At 53.5% G+C, this 18,017-nt stretch overlaps 1 protein-coding gene across 1 annotated transcript in view; it reads right to left on the reverse strand.

Moving 5' to 3' along the window:
• Positions 1-12,516, reverse strand: part of JPH3 (junctophilin 3) — a 74,488-nt gene extending 61,972 nt beyond the window's left edge. Inside the window, exon 1 of the mRNA XM_055411135.2 lies at positions 12,135-12,516. Within this exon, the coding sequence (XP_055267110.2) occupies positions 12,135-12,516 (382 nt within the window). The remainder of the gene's footprint in view (positions 1-12,134) is intronic.
• Positions 12,517-18,017: the final 5,501 nt, after the last annotated feature.

The following is an 18,017-nucleotide window of genomic DNA, read 5'->3' on the forward strand; positions in this document are numbered from 1 at the left end:
GCCCCCAGCTTCCTCTCTAGGCCCCCCTTTTCCTTCCCCACCCAGCAGCCAGAGTGATCCTCCAAACACAGCCATACAACTGCCGCACGGCCCAGCAAGTGCACACCTGGGCATTTATCCCAGAGAAGTGAAGGCTGAGGCTCGCACAAAGCCTCCGCGTGGAAGAGCACGGCGGCGGCATTCACAGAAGCCCCAACGGGAACACTCCAGATGCCCCTCAACGGGGCCACAGCGCCCCTTCACTCACTCGGGAGCACAGCGGGCAGTGAAAGGAGCCAACTGTTGGTGCAAACAATGGCCTGGATGGTCTCCAGGGAACCCCCGCGAGCGACAAAGGCAGCTCCCAAATGCTACATCTGTAGAACATTCTTGAGAAATGACAGAAACGGAGAGCAGAGGCTGAGGAGACTGGTGCCAGGGGAGAAGGGCGGATGTGGCCCTAAAGGAGGACGGAGGGTCTGGGTGGTGATGGGATATTCTGTCTGAGACAGTACCCACGCTAGCATTCAGACTGTAACACCGTGCTAGAGTTTTGCAAAATGTTACCACTGGGGGCATGTGGTGGAGGGTTCAGGGGATGTCCTTGCATCATTCTCACAAGTGCGTGTGAATCTACAATTATCTGGAAACAAAACATTTAATTACGAAAGCACAAACACCAGATCGCATGCTGCCCTGCTTAAATCGTTCAGAGCCCTTCCCTGGCTTCTGGACAAAATCCAGCATCGTTCCTGCAGCCCGGAAGCTGAGCTCGGACACCATTACCCTCTGCCTCCCTCTGCTGCAGACCAAGCCCTGCCTCCCGGCCTTTGCACGTGCGTGCTGTCTTCCCCGCCTGCACCTTCTCTCCCTCTTCACGAGAGGCTGCCCTCTCACATCTCCAGCTCCCTGCTAAGGGGTCATTCATTCACCATCCAACCACGGTCCCCCAAGGTTCCCCTGCTGCAGGCACTGTGGCTGGACCTGGCGGTCACAGTCAGGAACTCAACAGATGGGCCTCTGCCCTTCTGGAGCTTCCAATCCAAGAAGAGAAGATGCCACAGGAGCCAGTGCACAAGCATGGGTACACATGGAGGGTCCAGGGGCACCCAGGGGCCAGCGGGGGCGGGAGGGGCACCACACCTGCAAAGCCACAGACCACCTTCACTGTCCTCACCAAAGTGCATTTCGACTGTTGCTTTTTATCTCAGAGTGACCCACGAGCAGCTGGGTCGCTAAATTCACCAGTAACAACCCAATGGTTGGGGGTAGGGCCCCGAAACGCACACGCATTGGCTGCACATCCCCAGGTAGGCAGTGGGGCCCCAGCTCACGACCCCTGGCTTTGCTCCTACAACCAGTCTCCGAGAAAGCCTACGTGGTTTGTGACAGTGGCCAGCCACGTAGGATCTCACCTGGCACTCCTGGCAGGGCCCCCCCAAGCCCCCTTAGTCCCTGAAACCCTCCCATTGAAAACCCCTCTAGGACTTCCCACGGTGCAGATGCCGCCCGGCCCACATGGAAACACCTTCTGTCCCCATTAACCGTCCTCAGCCCTGATGCAAAGACCCGCTGGGGTGAGGGGACAGGCCTTCTCAGCGTGGTCCTTATGACCACCCGCATCAGGCAGCCCCACTGCAGGCCCCCGGGCTCTCCTCTGGGAGCCCGTCCAGGTGGTCCTGGTCAGGCCACAAGTAATTCAGTCCCTGTTTCAGCATTTCCCATCTCCCCTACCTCCCTGAGCCTCAGGCCCACTCCCCATCTGTAAAATGGAGGGGTCACGCTTATCTCACAAGGGGACCACAGGGAAGAAGCCTGGGCAGGGATTTCCCTGGTGGCTCAGTGGTTAAGAATCCACACTTCCAATGCAGGGTTCAATCCCTGGTCGGGGAACTAAGATCCTACATGCTAAGGGGCAACTAAGCCTGCATGCCCCAAATACGGAGCCCTCACTGCAATGAAGAACCCACACGTGGCAGGGAAGACCCAGCACAGCCAAAATTTTTAAAAAAGGAAGAAGAAGGCCGGGTCACTCCCAGCTCAAAAGGCCAGACACTCACCAGGCATGGAAGTGAGGGTAGCTGACAGAGGGTAGCTGTGGGGAGCAGGATGGGAGGAAGGTCAGGGCGTCAGATGCTAGCTGCAAGCGTGGACCCTGGAGTCCTCTGGGAGAAGCCTCGGGCCATAGGCCTCTGGAGTGGAGCATCCTGAGAGGAGAGGAGGGACAGAGCGGGCAGGGGAGACCCACTGCTCACTCCTGCCCTAGGCCTCGGACTCAGACCTGTAGGAGTCCGCAGGTCCTCTGTCTACTCCCCACCGGCTGTGAGATCTTGGTGTGTACGGACACCCATGGAGAATGGCGGAGTTCTCATCTGGGGTCTATGGAGAAGCCTCGGGCAGTCTTCAACCCCCAGAGGTGCCCACAAAACATCGCAGGACTTGCCTTCCCCTGGGCAAGGGCCACAGCTCTAGGAGGGCCTGGGAGAACCCACGCATTTATGAATGTGGACAAAGGCCCACCGGAGGTCCAGGCTCAAAAGATGGTGTCACCCTCTCCAGCCTCTGCTTCACGGTGAGACGTCAGTTCCTCTGGCCCCAGCTTCCTCAGCTGTAAGGAGGGGGATGAAATTATGGCTCCACTGGGGAACACCATCGCTTGGGACTGTGGACAGCTCTGGGCCAACTGAGCCCACAACCCAACAGTCATGCAACCTCCCAAAGCCACAGAACGTGTACACTTCACCTTCTCATCCCCTAAATGAGACCCCATGCCTTACCGCAAGGGTTTCCCTGGTGGCTCAGTGGTAAAGAATCCACCTGCAATGCAGGAGACGTGGGTTTGATTCCTGGGTTGGGAAGATCCCCTGGAGAAGGAAATGGCAACCCATGCCAGTATTCCTGCCTGAAGAACCCCATGGACAGAGAAGCCTGGCAGGCTACAGTTCATGGGGTTGCAAAAAGTCAGACACAACTGAAGCGACTGAGCATGCATACCTTACCTCAAACCACTGATTTAAGGACTACAATTGATGCTTGCAAACTGTGGTGCTTTTCTCTAGGGACTATTGAGAGTCCCTTGGACTGCAAGGAGATTAAATAAGTCAATCCTAAAGGAAATCAACCCCAAATATTCATTGGAAGGAATGATGCTGAAGCTGAAGCTCCAATACTTTGGCCACCTGACGCAAAGAGCCGACTCACTGGAAAAGACCCTGACACTGAGAAAGACTGAGGGTAGAGGACAAGAGGATGACAGAGGATGAGATGGTTGGATGGCATCACTGACTCAATCGACATGAGTTTGAGCAAGCTCCGGGAGATGCTGAAGGGCAGGGAGGCCTGGCGTGCTGCAGTCCATGGGGCTGCAAAGAGTTGGACGTGAGTTAGTGACTGAACCACAACAAAGGATTAAAAGAAATAACACCATGGGAAGTGTACAGCTCAGCCCTTGGAACAAAGTGGATGTTAAGACAGTGAGTACCCTTCTTCCAAAGGAATCTCCTGGCTTCAGGAGTCCAGTTAACACGTATTCGCCTTGGAGTTCTTTCAAACCAAAACTGGTATGACATTGCAGTGGGTTGAAAAATGTCCCCCAAAAGAGATGTCCAAGTCCTAAATCCCGATACCTGGGAATGTGCCCTTATTTAACCATCTTTATTTATTTTTGGTTGGGCCAGGTGACATGTGGGGTATCAGTTCCCCAACCAGGGATCAAACCCATGCCCTCGGCAGTGGAAGCTCAGAGTCTTAACCACTGGCCCATCAGGGAAGTCCCCTGTGTGCTCTTATTTAGAAAAAGGGTCTCTGCAGATGCAGTGAACTTAAAGTCCTTGAGATGAGATCACCTTGGATTTTGGCTGAGCCCTAAATCTAATGAGAGGCGTCCTTTCAAGAAACAAAGGGGAGACACAGAGAAGGAGGCCACTGGCGACCGGGCAGAAGTGAAACATCGCTGACCCTCGTGGATGTGGTGCTGGGGAACGCTAGTCTACTTCATTTTTGTAAGCCATATGACCCAGAGTTTAAACAACTCTGTCCAGAGCAGTGACTCTCAGCCCTGCCTCCTTTGTCACACACCCAAGCCAGATGCCACCGTCTGAGATCCTGGCTGGAGAGGTGCTGCATGGAGCCCAGACACATCCCTCCCTCAAACCATCCCGGTGATCCCAACGTGTAGCTGAAGCTGCTCCAGACACAAGACCATCGTCCAAGCCACACATAAGAATTACCTGGGTAGCTTGAAAAAGCACTCAAACACCCAGGCCATGCCCAGACCACCCCGTCAGCATCTCTGGGTGGGGCCAGGCACCAAGTATTCTTCATAGTGCCCAGATGACTCTACATGCAGCCAAGGTAGGAACTCCAATGGAGCTGAACACATGTGAACCTCCTAGGCATCTTGCAAGCATGAGGATTCCGACCCTGCAGGTCTGGGGGAGGAGGGAAGGTCAGACTCTCCATTTCTGACAGTCTCCCAGGACACCATCCTTGGTGGAGCTACTGTGCGGCTGGGGATGAGAAGGGCTGCCTAGTGCTGTGGTTCTAGAGGTGGGGTCCTCGGACCAGTAGCATCAGCATCAACTGAAACTTGTAAGAAATGTAAATTTCTGGGGGTACCTCTCAGACCCAGGAGGTCAGCAACCTATTTTAACAGGGGGCCAGCAATCTATTTTAACACACCTCCCAGGTGATGCAATCAGGTGGAGAACACATTGGCCTAGGATAACAGACAATAGCAGGCCAGTACCAGCAGCAAGACTGACCCTTGATTCGATCAGAGGTCTCCAAAAGCATCCCTGTGTCCAAATCAATACCTTTGACATTCCTGGGAATTCGTGAGATGACACATATGGAAAAAATTGCTATGGTAGCTCAAAAGGTAAAGAATCTGCCTGCAATGCAGGAGATCCGAGTTTGATCCCTGGGTTGGAAAAATCCCCTGGAGAAGGGAATGGCAACCTACTCCAGTATTCTTGACTAGAATTCCATGGACAGAGAAGCCTGGCGGGCTACAGTCCATGGGGTCACAAAGAGTCGGATGCAACTGAAGTGACTAACATTTTCATCATGGAGATGAGAAAACCAGTGCTGAGGACAAGACTCCTTCAAGGCCAGCAACTTCAGTCCTGATGTAATGACCACACTACCCACCGTCATTCAGACTCGGCTCAGGTGCCCCTCCAAGGATGCCTCTGGGGCTCACTTAAGGACAGACATGGCTCTCCCTTCCCTTCACAGAACCCTCACCTGTGGCATTTCCTTTTGAGATGCCCAAAGTTTGGCATGAGAAACTCCTAATTGTTTTACATATTATAGTTTTGTACCCAGACTACATATTCTTCTATAAAAGTCGTCATGCTGTTTCTTGTGTTTTAGATTTTATTTGCTTATTTCTTTTCCAACAGCCTACATTACTGCAAACTATGTACTGTATACATAGAGCTATGGACTATGCTTGTGTCCCCCCAGAACCGTACGGGCTTTGGGAGGTGATGAGGTCATGAGGATGGGGTCCACCACGATGGGATTGGTGCCCTTATGAAGGAGACCCCATAGAATTCCTCTGTCCTCCCTCCATGTGAAGACATAGAGAAGCCGGTGGTCTACAACCCAGAAGGTCCTCACCAAACACTGAATCTGCCAGCGCCCTGATCTGGGACTTCTCAGCCTCCAGAAGCATGAGAAATGAATGCTGTTGTTTACAACCTCCCCATCCCCCACCTGGCCTACGGTTTTCTGCTGCAGCAGCCCAAAGGAACAAAGACAGAGAGTCAGGCACAGCAGATACTGCCGGGTGGACCCACTGGAAATGAGGTTTCAGTCTTTATGCTGTGAGCATAGTAGGAACTTGGTAAATGCTGCTCAACTGCTGAACGAATCAAGCTGAGTAAAAAGGACCATTAGAAAGTGGACAGATGAAAGGGTATTTATTTTTCTGCTTGTGTTTCCTAGCACTTAAAAAAATATTTATTTATTTGGCTGCATTAAATCTCAGTTGCAGCACACAGGCTCTCTGTTGTGGCTTGCAGGCTTCTTTGTTTGTGGCACATGGGCTCCAGAGTGTGTGAGCTCAGTAGCTGCAGCACATGGGCTTCATTGCCCCGTGGCACATGGGATCTCATTTCTCCAACCAGGGTCCAGGCTTTCCTCGACCACCAGGAAAGTCCCTTGTCTAGCACTTTACAATGAATGCTGCTCATTAGACAGTGTTCCAACAATGTGTCCTGGCCATGACTGCCTCACAGCATTGAACATCTCTATTATTCACTGTATTCAACACCATCTATCTTACTCATGTAAAATGCTGGCAAGTCAATGAGCAACAACAGAGCTGATAACAAAACAAAACCAATCAGGGAATTTTAACAGCGATGCTTTAGAGGGTTTTTTAATTTCCCTTTAACTGTCTATATCCAGTTCTAAGTTCTTGCAAAGGGATGGATGTGTGAAATGATGACAGTGAATGAAATTACCAAATACTGCTTCATCTGCCCAATGGATTCATCCCACACATATTTACTGAGTGACCACTGTATGTGGGCACTACTTTAGTGACGGGACACACAGCCCTTCCTGCACGACTCTTATGCTCCACACTGGTGCTTTTTCAAGATGACTTTCTGTAATGACAGAAATGTTCTGCCTCTGCCCTGGCCAAGGTGATGGCCTCAAGTCACAAGCAGCATTTGAGCGTGTGGAATGCAGCTAGCATGGCAGAGCCACTGAGTTTCTAAATTTCATTTAATTGAAATTCAAATTTAAATTCAAATGGCCACATGCAGATTGGGCAGAATTGGTTCAGATGACTAATCCATTGATGCTGATTTAAACAGAACGGAGGCAAGACCATCTTTCATTGTCTGCAACAGACAAAATCCTTCCTTTGCTGCCGTGTGTGCACTTCCTGGTGTGCACATTTTCTCTTTATTTGGCCGTGCCACATGGCATGTGGGGTCTTAGCTCCCTGACCAGGGATTGAAACCACACTCCCTGCAGTGGAAGCTCAGAGTCTTAACCACTGGAAGACCAGGGAAGCCCCTGGTGTGCACTTGAACCCTTGTACACCCCATGGGAACTGAACACACACAACCCAAGGCAGATGTAAACCTCAGGTTTTATTTTCATGAGTTCTACTAAAGGACCCCATTCCAACCCTGCCCACCCTAGCTGGGAAATGCCCCCTTGGCTCACCAGGAGACACCGAGAAGGCATTCAACTGGCCAGTAGACAAGGTCTTAGTACCCATAGGGAATCAGAGCAAGGCAGTCTCCCAGTAGCCCAGGCAGAACAGGGGAGCGCTCTCCAAGGTGCTGAATGGGCCGCTCCTGTCTCCGGAACAGGGCGAGCCGTTGTTCTAGTCCATAGAGCCTGTTTGGCAAAGCCAGGACCCCACATAGCACCACTTTCATCAACCACGTGCCCTTTCCCAAGCCAGGAAACTACAAACTGGGGAGCAGTTGATCCAAGAGGGGACGAAACGCTGCAGAAAATTCAAACATCACCCGTCCTTCCAGGGCTCACAAATCTAACACCGTGCTGACACTGAAGGACTTGAGGAGTGTTTTATACAGACTTATCAGCTCAGGGTTGATAGCTAGCTGTCTTTAGAGCTGTGGAGGCCTGATGGAAGATGAGGAAGAGAAAGTCTTGAGGAAAAATGGCAGACGCTCCTGGCCCTGACCTCTTGCCACCATCACCGCCTTTTCCTGGGGGCTTCCTCTCTCCACAGGCATCCTCAGAAGATGGACCCACAGTCCCCTGTCCTCGGGTTTGTTGCATGAACTGTCAGCGTCAGCGAGGGCTACTCACTAGCTACCCGGTGGATGGCTATTTTCGGAGGGTGCTGATCCTCACCAGCTCAGTTAGGTTTCCTAATATAAAGCCCGTCAAATTGCTCCAGGGCTGTGCTGGGTGAGGGGACTTTTCAGTAACACTCCTCTCTCAGCTATTAGTGGCAACAAAGAACTAGTTATTTGCTTTCCCTTCTCCTTTCACCTCATGGAGCCTTCTCCCTCCCCAAAGGGGCTGAAAGACTCTCTGAAGACGCACTTTCATCTCCAATTGCCTTTCGTTTCTGAAATGAGTTCCTACTGGCGCAATATCCCTGTCCATGGACCTGCTTCCTCCTAAATTAAGCATTTAGATTAAAAAAAAAAAGTTCACTTTTTTACATATTCCAAGCACCAATGGTCATTTATTTTGATAGAGGGTTTCCCCCACTTAAAGTGGGGGGTACTGACTGCCTAAATGTGTATTTAAAGTGGAAACAAAGCCGCAGATGTGTATATGTACCCGAGCCTTGCTCTGTGGCTGGCACCCTCTCTACGGGGAGAGCCACTTCTCGGGAGGAGTGGAGGTGGGGGGACCTGGAGGACCCGGCAAGCGAACAGAGCTGGAGGGCACACGTGGCTGTGTTTTGGGGGACAGGGTGAAAACCGTCTCTGGGTGACAGGTGTACTGTGTGCACGCACGCAGGCGCAGGGGGATCTGAATTTTGACTGTGGGCGTGTGTGATTCGTGTGGGCCGAGGGATCTGGGCCAGTGAACGGAATCTGTATGTGAGGGGGAGCGGCCGGGTGTGTGCAATGACTCACATCTTTCGGGCTGTGGGAGGGTTTTATTTGCGGGGGGTAACTTTTGGTCCGAGGGATCCTGTGCACATGGCACCCGACAGAAAATATTTACCTGTGCAGCAAAGCAGGGGTCCATCAAGCGGAGAAGAGGGCCCGGGTGGGGTGTCTGGGCAAGTGCACCTGCCGGCAACTCCTCTGCTGCACCCAGAGGAGAAGGAGGGTGTGGAGGGAGAGGAAGAACAAGGATGGGGTTTTGCACATGGGAGTTCAGAGAGAAGTGTTCCGCACAGAAGCAAGAGTTTGGGAACCGCCTCCCTGAGTGTGATTCCAGGTGCCGCCCAGTGTGCAGCAGCCAAGTCACCTGGCTCCTCAGCCTCTGCTTCCCAAAGTGGGAAATGGGAGGAAGGAGAAAACCAAGCTCGGAAACAAGCAGGGACTGAGTGCTGTGGTCACGCAGACACTCGCCACAGGTCCGGCGCGCAGTAAGTGCTGAGCACGGCCGCTTATTCACATTTACTGATCATTACCATCATGTCTGGCTTTTGGTTCTAATAACGATCATTGTAAGTGACATTCATTGCATGTGAACCCTAATAATAAAACGGTGCTAAATAATAATGAAAGCTTATTCTATTCCTGGCACCGCCATGTACACCACCTCAATTAAGCCCCACCTACTTCACAGTCGTTGCTATCGGCCCTTTGTATGGCTTCAGAAACAGAAGCTCAGAGACATTGAGTAACTCACCCCAAGGTCACAGAGAAGAGCAAAGGCACAACCAGGATTCAAGCCCAATGGGTGTCGACCCCACAGCGTGTGCTCCTGCCACCCTTGTGCCCTCAGGCCTCACCGTCTCTTCAGGGTCACCCGACAGACAGTGGAAGCCACTCAGCTCGGTTGAGTGAGCAATGCCGGCCTTGCGCCTGGGCGAGGATGAACCTGGAGGAGGAGGAGTTGGCAGAAGTGTCCCCAGTTGAAATGGATTCCATACCAATTCCAGCTAAATGTAGAATACATTTGCCGTTGGTGCATTATTCATGAAAATCGCCGTTTCCCCAAGTCAGCACTGGGAGCTGGGCGTCTGCCCTTCCCACATCCCCATCCCATGTGCAGAGGAAAGCAGGGTTGGAGGCAGGACCATGAGCTTGTTAAGGCTCTGCTGGCCCTCTCCAAGCATGACCCACGCTGCCCACCAGTTGACTTGGGAGCAAACATTCTCAACAGCCACCCCCTTCCTAGTGAGGGGTGGGGACCGGGTTTCAGTGGCCCCGGATGTCTGGCCTGATTATTCCAGGCCACAAAGGGCAGTTCAACTTTCTGCGCTGCCTTGTCGCCAACCAAAAGGCAGCAAGTCAGCCTGGTACCCTGCATCCATGTGTCCGCCTCGGCTGGCACACAGGTGATGGGATGTCAGTGAGGAAAGGGGGCTCCCACCCTGGACATGCTGGGGGTTCAAACCCTCGCCTCTGCCACCAAAGGCTGGGAGCTTGGTCCTGTCCCATGGGCTCCAGGGCCTCCCTGGCTCGGTAGGTGGTGGACATGACTTCCTCCCCTGAAACCTGTGAGACTCAAGCAAGATGATGTGGAGGAAAGCGTTTTAGGGGGTGAACACGGTGGAGCTGGTTGGTAGCCGATGGAGACCCAAGGATGACCACCCAATGACAGCAGCGCTTCTCACAACAACACAGCCCATCCTACACTCATGGCCCCCACAGGATCGGATCCTCTCCTCCCAGGGAAACCACCACCCTTTCCTCTAAAATGAAAGCTCTGTGAGGGCACAGATTTCCACCTGCCATCTTCCCAGGGCCCCGAGCACCTGCTCATAGTAGGCACTTGGGAGGTGTCTGATGAACAGAGGCTAGAATTCCATGGGCCACTGAAAATCTCTGGGGAAGGAGGGGCCGACCAGGGTGCTGGACCTCCCTTGCAGACACCCTGCCAAGTCCCACGGGGGACCGGCCCAGCCCCTCTCCTCCCAGGCTCCAGTTTCCAGGCACAGACACAGCTGGCAGAACCTCCGGAAGGACAGATCTGCAGAGCAGCCAGATCAGAGCCACGGGTGACGGCTGCCCTGGGTTCCCAAAGTGCCCAGCTGGGAGCGCCAGGCTGCTCGGCCGCCCACCTCAGCCACCCACATCTGCTGCCTGGGCCTCGCCATGCCTGCACACACACACACACACACACACACACACACACGCCCACGGCCTAGAACCCAAGGAGGGCTGTCTGTTCGGCCTGGCCCAGGCACCCCAGGGTCAAGGAAGCTCTCCAACCCACTCCAGGAAAACAACAACAGCACAGAAGAGGCCTCCTGGGACGGGGCGCCATGGCTTTGACAGGCAGGAGCGTTATATAATTAACTGCCCCCCACGCCTCCTCCCCTTGGAGGAATAATGAACCCTGCCTCTCAGTTGCATAAGCCAAAATAATAATTACTCTCCAGCCCTCTGACACTCCTGGATGTGGCCAGGGAGCAGGTGTTTAGCACAAGCTTCAGGAGCCTCAGAGAACGAGCAGGGGACCGCACGTACGTTTGTGACTCTTGTGCCCAGTAGAAGCACACAAGTCCCCTCCAGTCCCCACTCCTTTCCCAGGCATCCAAACCTGAAAAATTAGCCAGCTGCCAAGGGGGAGCCACTCATTAGGATAAGCTCCCAGATGGGGGAGGGGGCCTCTGGGGAGCAGGCTCACTTGGGGTCTGGCTTCCAGGAACAGAAGTGCCCCACACCTTTCAGATGCCCTGAGGAGTGGACACTGGAGTGTCTGGGACAGCCAGGGCTCCCTGCACAGAAACCATCTTAGAGCCGCGGAGGGTGGGCAGCACGCTGGCTTCCGGCGCCGGCTCAGCCGGGAATGTGGCGGCATCTTAGAATGAAGGCACAGAGCATCCCTAAACTAATGGTGAAAATGATTCAGCCACTGAAAGGCGAGATTCCTGGGCTCGCGCTAAACAGATGGGCCTCCCTCCCTCCCTCCCGCCAGCAGCCTGCTCCAACAGCGCTAGCCCCGCGTCCAACCACCTAGAAGTTTATTGCCTTGTTGTGATGGTTTGGGTTCGCGTCCCCCGCCTCTAGCTCTCCCAGCCGCTCTCTTTCCATTGGCTTGGGTTGATCAGGACTAAGAGAGGCCCGGAGGCACCGCAGGAAAAACAAGCAGCAGAGCAGGGGCCTAACTCCCAGAGGCCGACACCCAGGGAGCTGGGCCAGCAAGGGGAGGGGGCCCTCTCCCAGCCCCCTGCGCCCTTGCTGGGTCCCAGAGGAGGCCGCGGGCCCAGCCTGGCCTTTCCGGCCTGCTCTTGGACGATGCACTAACACCCGGCTCAGCTCCGAGGCTCCCGGGCCTGGCACTGCTCCCAGAAAGCCCCCAACACCCTTCCGCTGGCACAGGGGCGCTGTCCCCCACCAGGCAGTGAGGCAACCTGTAGCCAAGGCCGCTGTGGCCTCCAGGGAGCCCCAGGAAATGCCCCAGGTGCCCACGGCCCTCTGGAGGGAGAAGCTCGACTTCCCCAGAGATAAAACAGAAGAAGCGAGAGAAGAAGGTCCCTCCTCCACCATCCCCCGCGCGCCGGGCGCACCTACCTCCATCGGAGTAGGTCTCCGTGCCGTAGCCGTCCTGCAGCCCGTTGCTCCAGGTCCCTTCGTACTTGGCCCCGTTGCCCGTGCACTCCCGCACCCCGTAGCGCCCCTTAAATCCGTGCGTCCACTCGCCCTTGTACACCCACTTCCCCTTGCTCTCCAGGCCGATGCCGTGGCGCTTGCCCTGCGCCCAAGTGCCCTGGTACGTGTTGCCGCTGGGCCAGGTGTAGACGCCCAGTACCTCGAAGCCGTGGCTCCAGGAGCCGGTGTATTCGCCTTGGCCCTTGGGGCCGGTGCAGACGCCATGGCCGTGCGCCTTGCCGTCCTCCCAGCCTCCACAGTAGGACCCTCCATCGTCAAAATTAAACCTGCCCCCACTGGACATGCATGTAACTCGGTTTGCAAATCCCGCAAACGGTGAAAAAAAAAAAAAGGCGATCAACAAACCGGAGTCTTGGTTGGCTGGCTGGCTGGTTTTGTTTTGCTTTTTTTTTTTTTTGTAAGGAAGAATGGAGAAAGCAAAAAACACAGCGAACAGATCCCGGGCGGCGGACGGCCGCGGCGTCGGCTTCGGAGGAATTCAAGTCAATTGGGGGCGATTATTCATTTTCGAGCTGCGCCGCGGAGCCTGACCAGCGTCTCGCGCTCCCGCTGGAGACAGGACCGGAGGGGAGGAGGGCGGGGGAGGGGAGGGGAGGGGGAGGGAGGGGGCAGGAGCAAGAGCGGCTGGTGCGAACGGCTCCACCTCAGCGGCAAGTGCCCCTCGGAGGCGAGCCCGCCGGGCTGGCCGCGCAGGCCAGGCGGGGACGGCGGCGCTCAGGCCCGGGGCGCAGTCCCCCACCTGCGGCTGCCGCGCTGCGGGCGCCCGAGGGCGGCGGCGGGGCCCGCGGGCGGCGGCGGCACGGGCGGCGGCGCGGGCGGCTGCACCATATTGGGGGCCGCGGGCCGGGCCGGGCCGGGCGGCGGCGGCAGCAGCAATGCGGCGGGTCGGGCGGCGGCGGCGGCGGCGGCGGCGTGCGCTCTGGGCCCGGCTCGCGCGCTCGGGCCAGCGCGGCGCGCGCCCGCACCCCGCGCCCCGCCCGCCCGCGCGCCCCCGCACCCCGCCGCCCGCGCGCCCCCGCCCGGCCCCCAGCCCCCGGCGCGCCCGCGGCCTGGAGAGGGGAGCTGGCCCGCTTGACTGAGGGCGCGTGGCGCAGGCGGGGACCCAGGGAGCCCCGCCCGCCCGGCGTCACCTCTTGCTCCGATCGGCCTGGAAATAGGGGTCCAGACGCCCTCCCTCCCCCGTCTTTCCCGGGACTTGGGTTTAAAGGGACAGGAACTGCGTAACGGGAAGGCGCCCAGCACCCAGGGCGCTCTCTGTCCCCTCCCGGGAGCCGCGAGGTGAAGCCGGGCGCCGTAGGCCTTGGGCAGGCCAGGGGCGCCCGGCGCGTTTCGGCTCGCCCACCGCGCGCCTTGCCCCTCGCGCCCGACTCCTGTCTGGGACGCCTGGCCCTGACTTGACTGGAGAGGCTCTCGGAGGACCACAGGTGGTTTTGTCTATGACAAATGATCCTTCCTTTTTCCTTCCACGCGTTTTGGGTCCACATGTGGGAAGGGAGAGGCTCGCCTTAGAAAACGTATTTGGTCATTGGCCCCTCCCCATAAATTAAGAGAAAGTCCAGCAACGCACAAACCTTTAAGTAAAGACACCCAAATTCCGTTTCTCCCCTGCGCCCGGGCCAACAGGTAGCCCCCCTCCATCCCGTGAGCCGTTGCGCTTTGGGGGAACAAAGTGGAATCGCCTTTCAGGCGTAATTAGGTCTCTCTCCACACAGACTCCCACCCCCCAGCCCCAAGAGATGGTGTCTGATTCCTGGATCCGGGTATCCTGGGACCAATTTGAAGTGCATTTCCTGGACCATAAATCCGCAGACAGGAGCCCGAGTTCCCAGCTCTCCGGAACATGTTGGGCAAATGGCAGCAGCCAAGTGCTGCGCTGCGAGAATGCACAGGCTGGTTGCAGTGGGGGATGGGGGGTGAGGGTACTCAGCGGAGCAGGCCTTCAGCCGAGGTTTAGGCAGGCCAGGAGAGCTGCACTTTCGAGGGGAGCGTGGGGGAACGGGGTTACACCTCCAGCCAGCAGTGTTCCCACCTTTGGGTCTCAAGAGAAAACCAGCCCCTCCTCCTCCTAGAATTCAAGTCCAGTTTCTTTTCTCCCCAGGATAGCCAAAGCCCCCTCTCTGAAGGGCCATCAGCCTGCAGGGCTGTACCCTCTTCACCACCCCTCAGCAGAGGGACAGTTAGGGAGTTTTCAGTTTTGCTTTGTGACTTGGAGTTACTGGGATTCCGTGCACCTTCTAGGTGGCGCCTCCCTGTGCCCTCTGGGAGGTTTTCCTACATGCCTGGGGGTGCAGTTCTTGGGCCTAGCCTATCTTAGACTTAATGGAAGTAGCCAAAGGGACCTCCAGAACACTTGGAGCAATTTTCTTTTCCGCAAGCAGTGCCCTGGGTTTCTGGTTCTCTGCTTCCTGGCTGAAACTCAGTGTAATCAGGCTTCAGTTCAGTTCAGTCGCTCAGTCGTGTCCCACTCTTTGCGACCCCATGAATCACAGCACACCAGGCCTCCCTGTCCATCACTCCCGGAGTTCACTCAAACTCATGTCCATAGAGTCGGTGATGCCATCCAGCCATCTCATTCTCTGTCGTCCCCTTCTGCTCCTGCCCCCAATCCTTCCCAGCATCAGAGTCTTTTCCAGTGAGTCAACTCTTCTCATGAGGTGGCCAAAGTATTGGAGTTTCAGCTTTAGCATCAGTCCTTCCAATGAACACCCAGGACTGATCTCCTTTAGAATGGACTGCTTGGATCTCCTTGCAGTCCAAGGGACTCTCAAGAGACTTCTCCAACACCGCAGTTCAAAAGCATCAATTCTTCGGCGATCAGCTTTCTTCCAGCAATTCCACTCCTAGGTCTTTATCTTGAAGAAAAAATACATGTCCACAAGACTTTTGGTTTAAGTAAGAATGTTTAGAATGGCGAAATCCTGGGAACAACCCAAATATCTGTAAATAGGCGAATGAATTAATAAATAGTGCTAGATTCATGTAATCAAATATCACGCAGCGGTAAAAGAGAATGAACTATGACATATGCAGCAACGTGGATGAATCACTAAAGCATTATGTTAAACAAAAGAAGCCATAGATGCAGGAGTATGCCCACATTCATATGAAGTTTTAGAGCAGGCGAAGCTAATGCATGGTGATGGAAACATAAACAGTGAGAACTGATTAGAAGGAGACAAAGAGAACTTTGTGGGGTACTAGACATAGCCTTGTACTTCCCAAATACAGTAGTAAAGAATCCACCTGCCAATCAGGGGACGCAGCTTCAATCCCTGGGTAGGAAAGATCCCCTGGAGAAGAAAATGGAAACCCACTCCAGTAGTCTTGCCTGGAAAACCCCATGGCAGGCTACAGTCCATGGGGTTGCAAAGAGCTGGACACAACTTAGCAGCTGAGCACAAGACATATCCTTATTTTGATTGGATGTTTGTTACATGGATATGCAGGTTTATCAAAATTCACCAAATTGTACACTTAAGATCCATGCATTCTAGTCTGTATAAATTTTACCAAAAAGTATTTTTAAAAGATGCCATTGTATTCAAAGCTATGAAGGTAGCTAACAAAATTGTTTCTCATAAAATGGGGGCATAGTTAATTATACACAGAGTATAGAAGAAAAATTCATATCGGACTGCTACTGAATATTACTAAGCAATGGAGTATATTTTATTCTACAAAACTTGTATGTACTAAATAGAAACATTTTGGCTTAGTCCCAAAGATCAAAAGTCGGGGGATTCTTCTTAATGAAAAATGTTAACAAACATCTTCCTTTATTCCATAGCTCATGAGAACTGAAATGAATGAGGATGTGTACTGGCTTAGGGGTTTCCTTTGAGGGAGCCCAGATGTCCTGAGTTCTCCGGGTCAGGGCCGAGAGGGCCTCTCCTCTTGCCGGTAGTTTTCCATGAGCTTGCAGGCAGCACCAACAGTGAACTTTCAAGGCTCCAGTGTCTGACCTTTGGCTGGTGCGAGCTTCTTCAATCATGAATTCCTTTCTAAGAGTCTAAACTAAATTGCTCTTATGATAGTTTTGAATTATTACATATAATGTCAGCTGTGAAATAAAAAGAGGTATTTCTTCCACATGCGCCTTTATTCACATTTTTTGTTTGCTTTTTAAAGAGCCTTTTCTGCCTTTTTTTGAATCCTGTAACTGTCACTCATTTCAGATTTTCTCATAGAATCTATTTCACCTTGCTTTGTCTTCTGTCTTCTTCAATACATCTGTGCTGCTGCTCAGTCGCTTAGTTTGTGTCCGACACTTTGCGACCCAAGGACCTGTCCCACCAGGCTCCTCTGATTATGGAATTCTCCAGACAAGAATACTAGAGTGGGTTGCCATTTCCTATTCCAGGGGATCTTCCCAATCCAGGGATTATACCTGCATTTCCTATGTTCCCACATTGGCAGGAAGATTCTTTACCACTGAGCCACTTGGGAAGCCCCAATATATCCAGTCCTCTCAAAATACTACAATCCAATCAAACCTGTTTCAGTAACAAATAACACATTTCCAGCTCTTCCGTGTGATGTTATCAGGCTTAGGTCTGCTTTTATTGTATTTTGTCTCTCTAAATCTCAGGGCTGTTCATGTAAAAGAAAGATTAAATGTTGTGAAGGGCTACAGACTTTCCTCACAATTCAGATTGAAATCCTGCCTCCAGGGACTGGCAGCTGTGTGGCTCTGGGCAGTCCCTTAAAGTCTCTGAGCTCATTTTTCTCATCTGTAAAATGGGCACAATAACAGTTCCCGAGCACTGTGAGAATTTATCTGAACTGAGTGCCCAGCGCCTCAGGTAGGTGCTCAAGACGTGGGACGTGATGTTACTAGAAGGCAAACCCCCAGTGAAGGTCATGGCTTTCTACATGGGACACCCAGCCTTCAGCCTGCTCCCCTTAACATAGCTGCCATAAAATTGCCATTTCTCTTGGACACTCTGCACTTTCTTTCTTCCATTTTATTTCCAAGCTGTCTTTTGCTGATTCAGCAGCCCTTCCTCACACAAGCAGTGGATTGCAATGAGATCTCATTGGGAAATGGTGATTGGTTCCAAGTAATTACTGGCCAGCACCTTCTACCTCTAGCTAACGCATACCTTTCCTCCAGGCAATTCCAGTACACAACCCCCAGGATCCTTCCCTCCTCTCCAGGTTTGGTCAGATTAGCTCCAGCGGTTTCAGACTCTCTTTCCTGAAATGCAGATATTAGAGGCATTCATTCTGTGCAATTTGGAGATCATTCTCCCATAAAGTAGGGCTGACGGTATTGATTTCATTTTGGAGGAAACTCTCTAAGGTTATAAACATAGTACCACCCAGCAATTTCAAAACACAGACCAGGGAGAAAAAACAAAAAGCCAGACCCCCATGTGGAATATCACGACTCTGTGCACCAGGCTCTGGGGTGAACAACTCACGGTAGTGACCTCAGGGCACTCCTCAGGTGACCTGGGCTTACCCACTCAGCTTCCACAAAGGCCAGCTTGGAGGGGATTTCTCTGGTGATCCAGTGGCTAGGACTCCACACTCCCAATGTAGGGGCCCGAGTTCCATCCCTGGTCAGAGAACTAGATCCCACGTGCTGCAGCTAAAGATCTCCCATACTGAAACTAAGACCCAATGCACCCAAATAAATAAATACTAAATTAAAAAAAAAAAAGCACCAGCTTGGAACTCACTCAGTGAAGTGCCTGGCCAAAGGAAAAATAATGACTGAGCAGGATTCCAGCCCAAGCTGTCCAGTTTTCCAGCCTCCAGGACTGAGAGCTACCATTTCCC

This window comes from Moschus berezovskii, chromosome 22, assembly GCF_049115385.1.
Source record: "Moschus berezovskii isolate FMDL1 chromosome 22, NW_MosBer_1.0, whole genome shotgun sequence".
In the NCBI taxonomy this organism is placed as follows: domain Eukaryota; kingdom Metazoa; phylum Chordata; class Mammalia; order Artiodactyla; family Moschidae; genus Moschus; species Moschus berezovskii.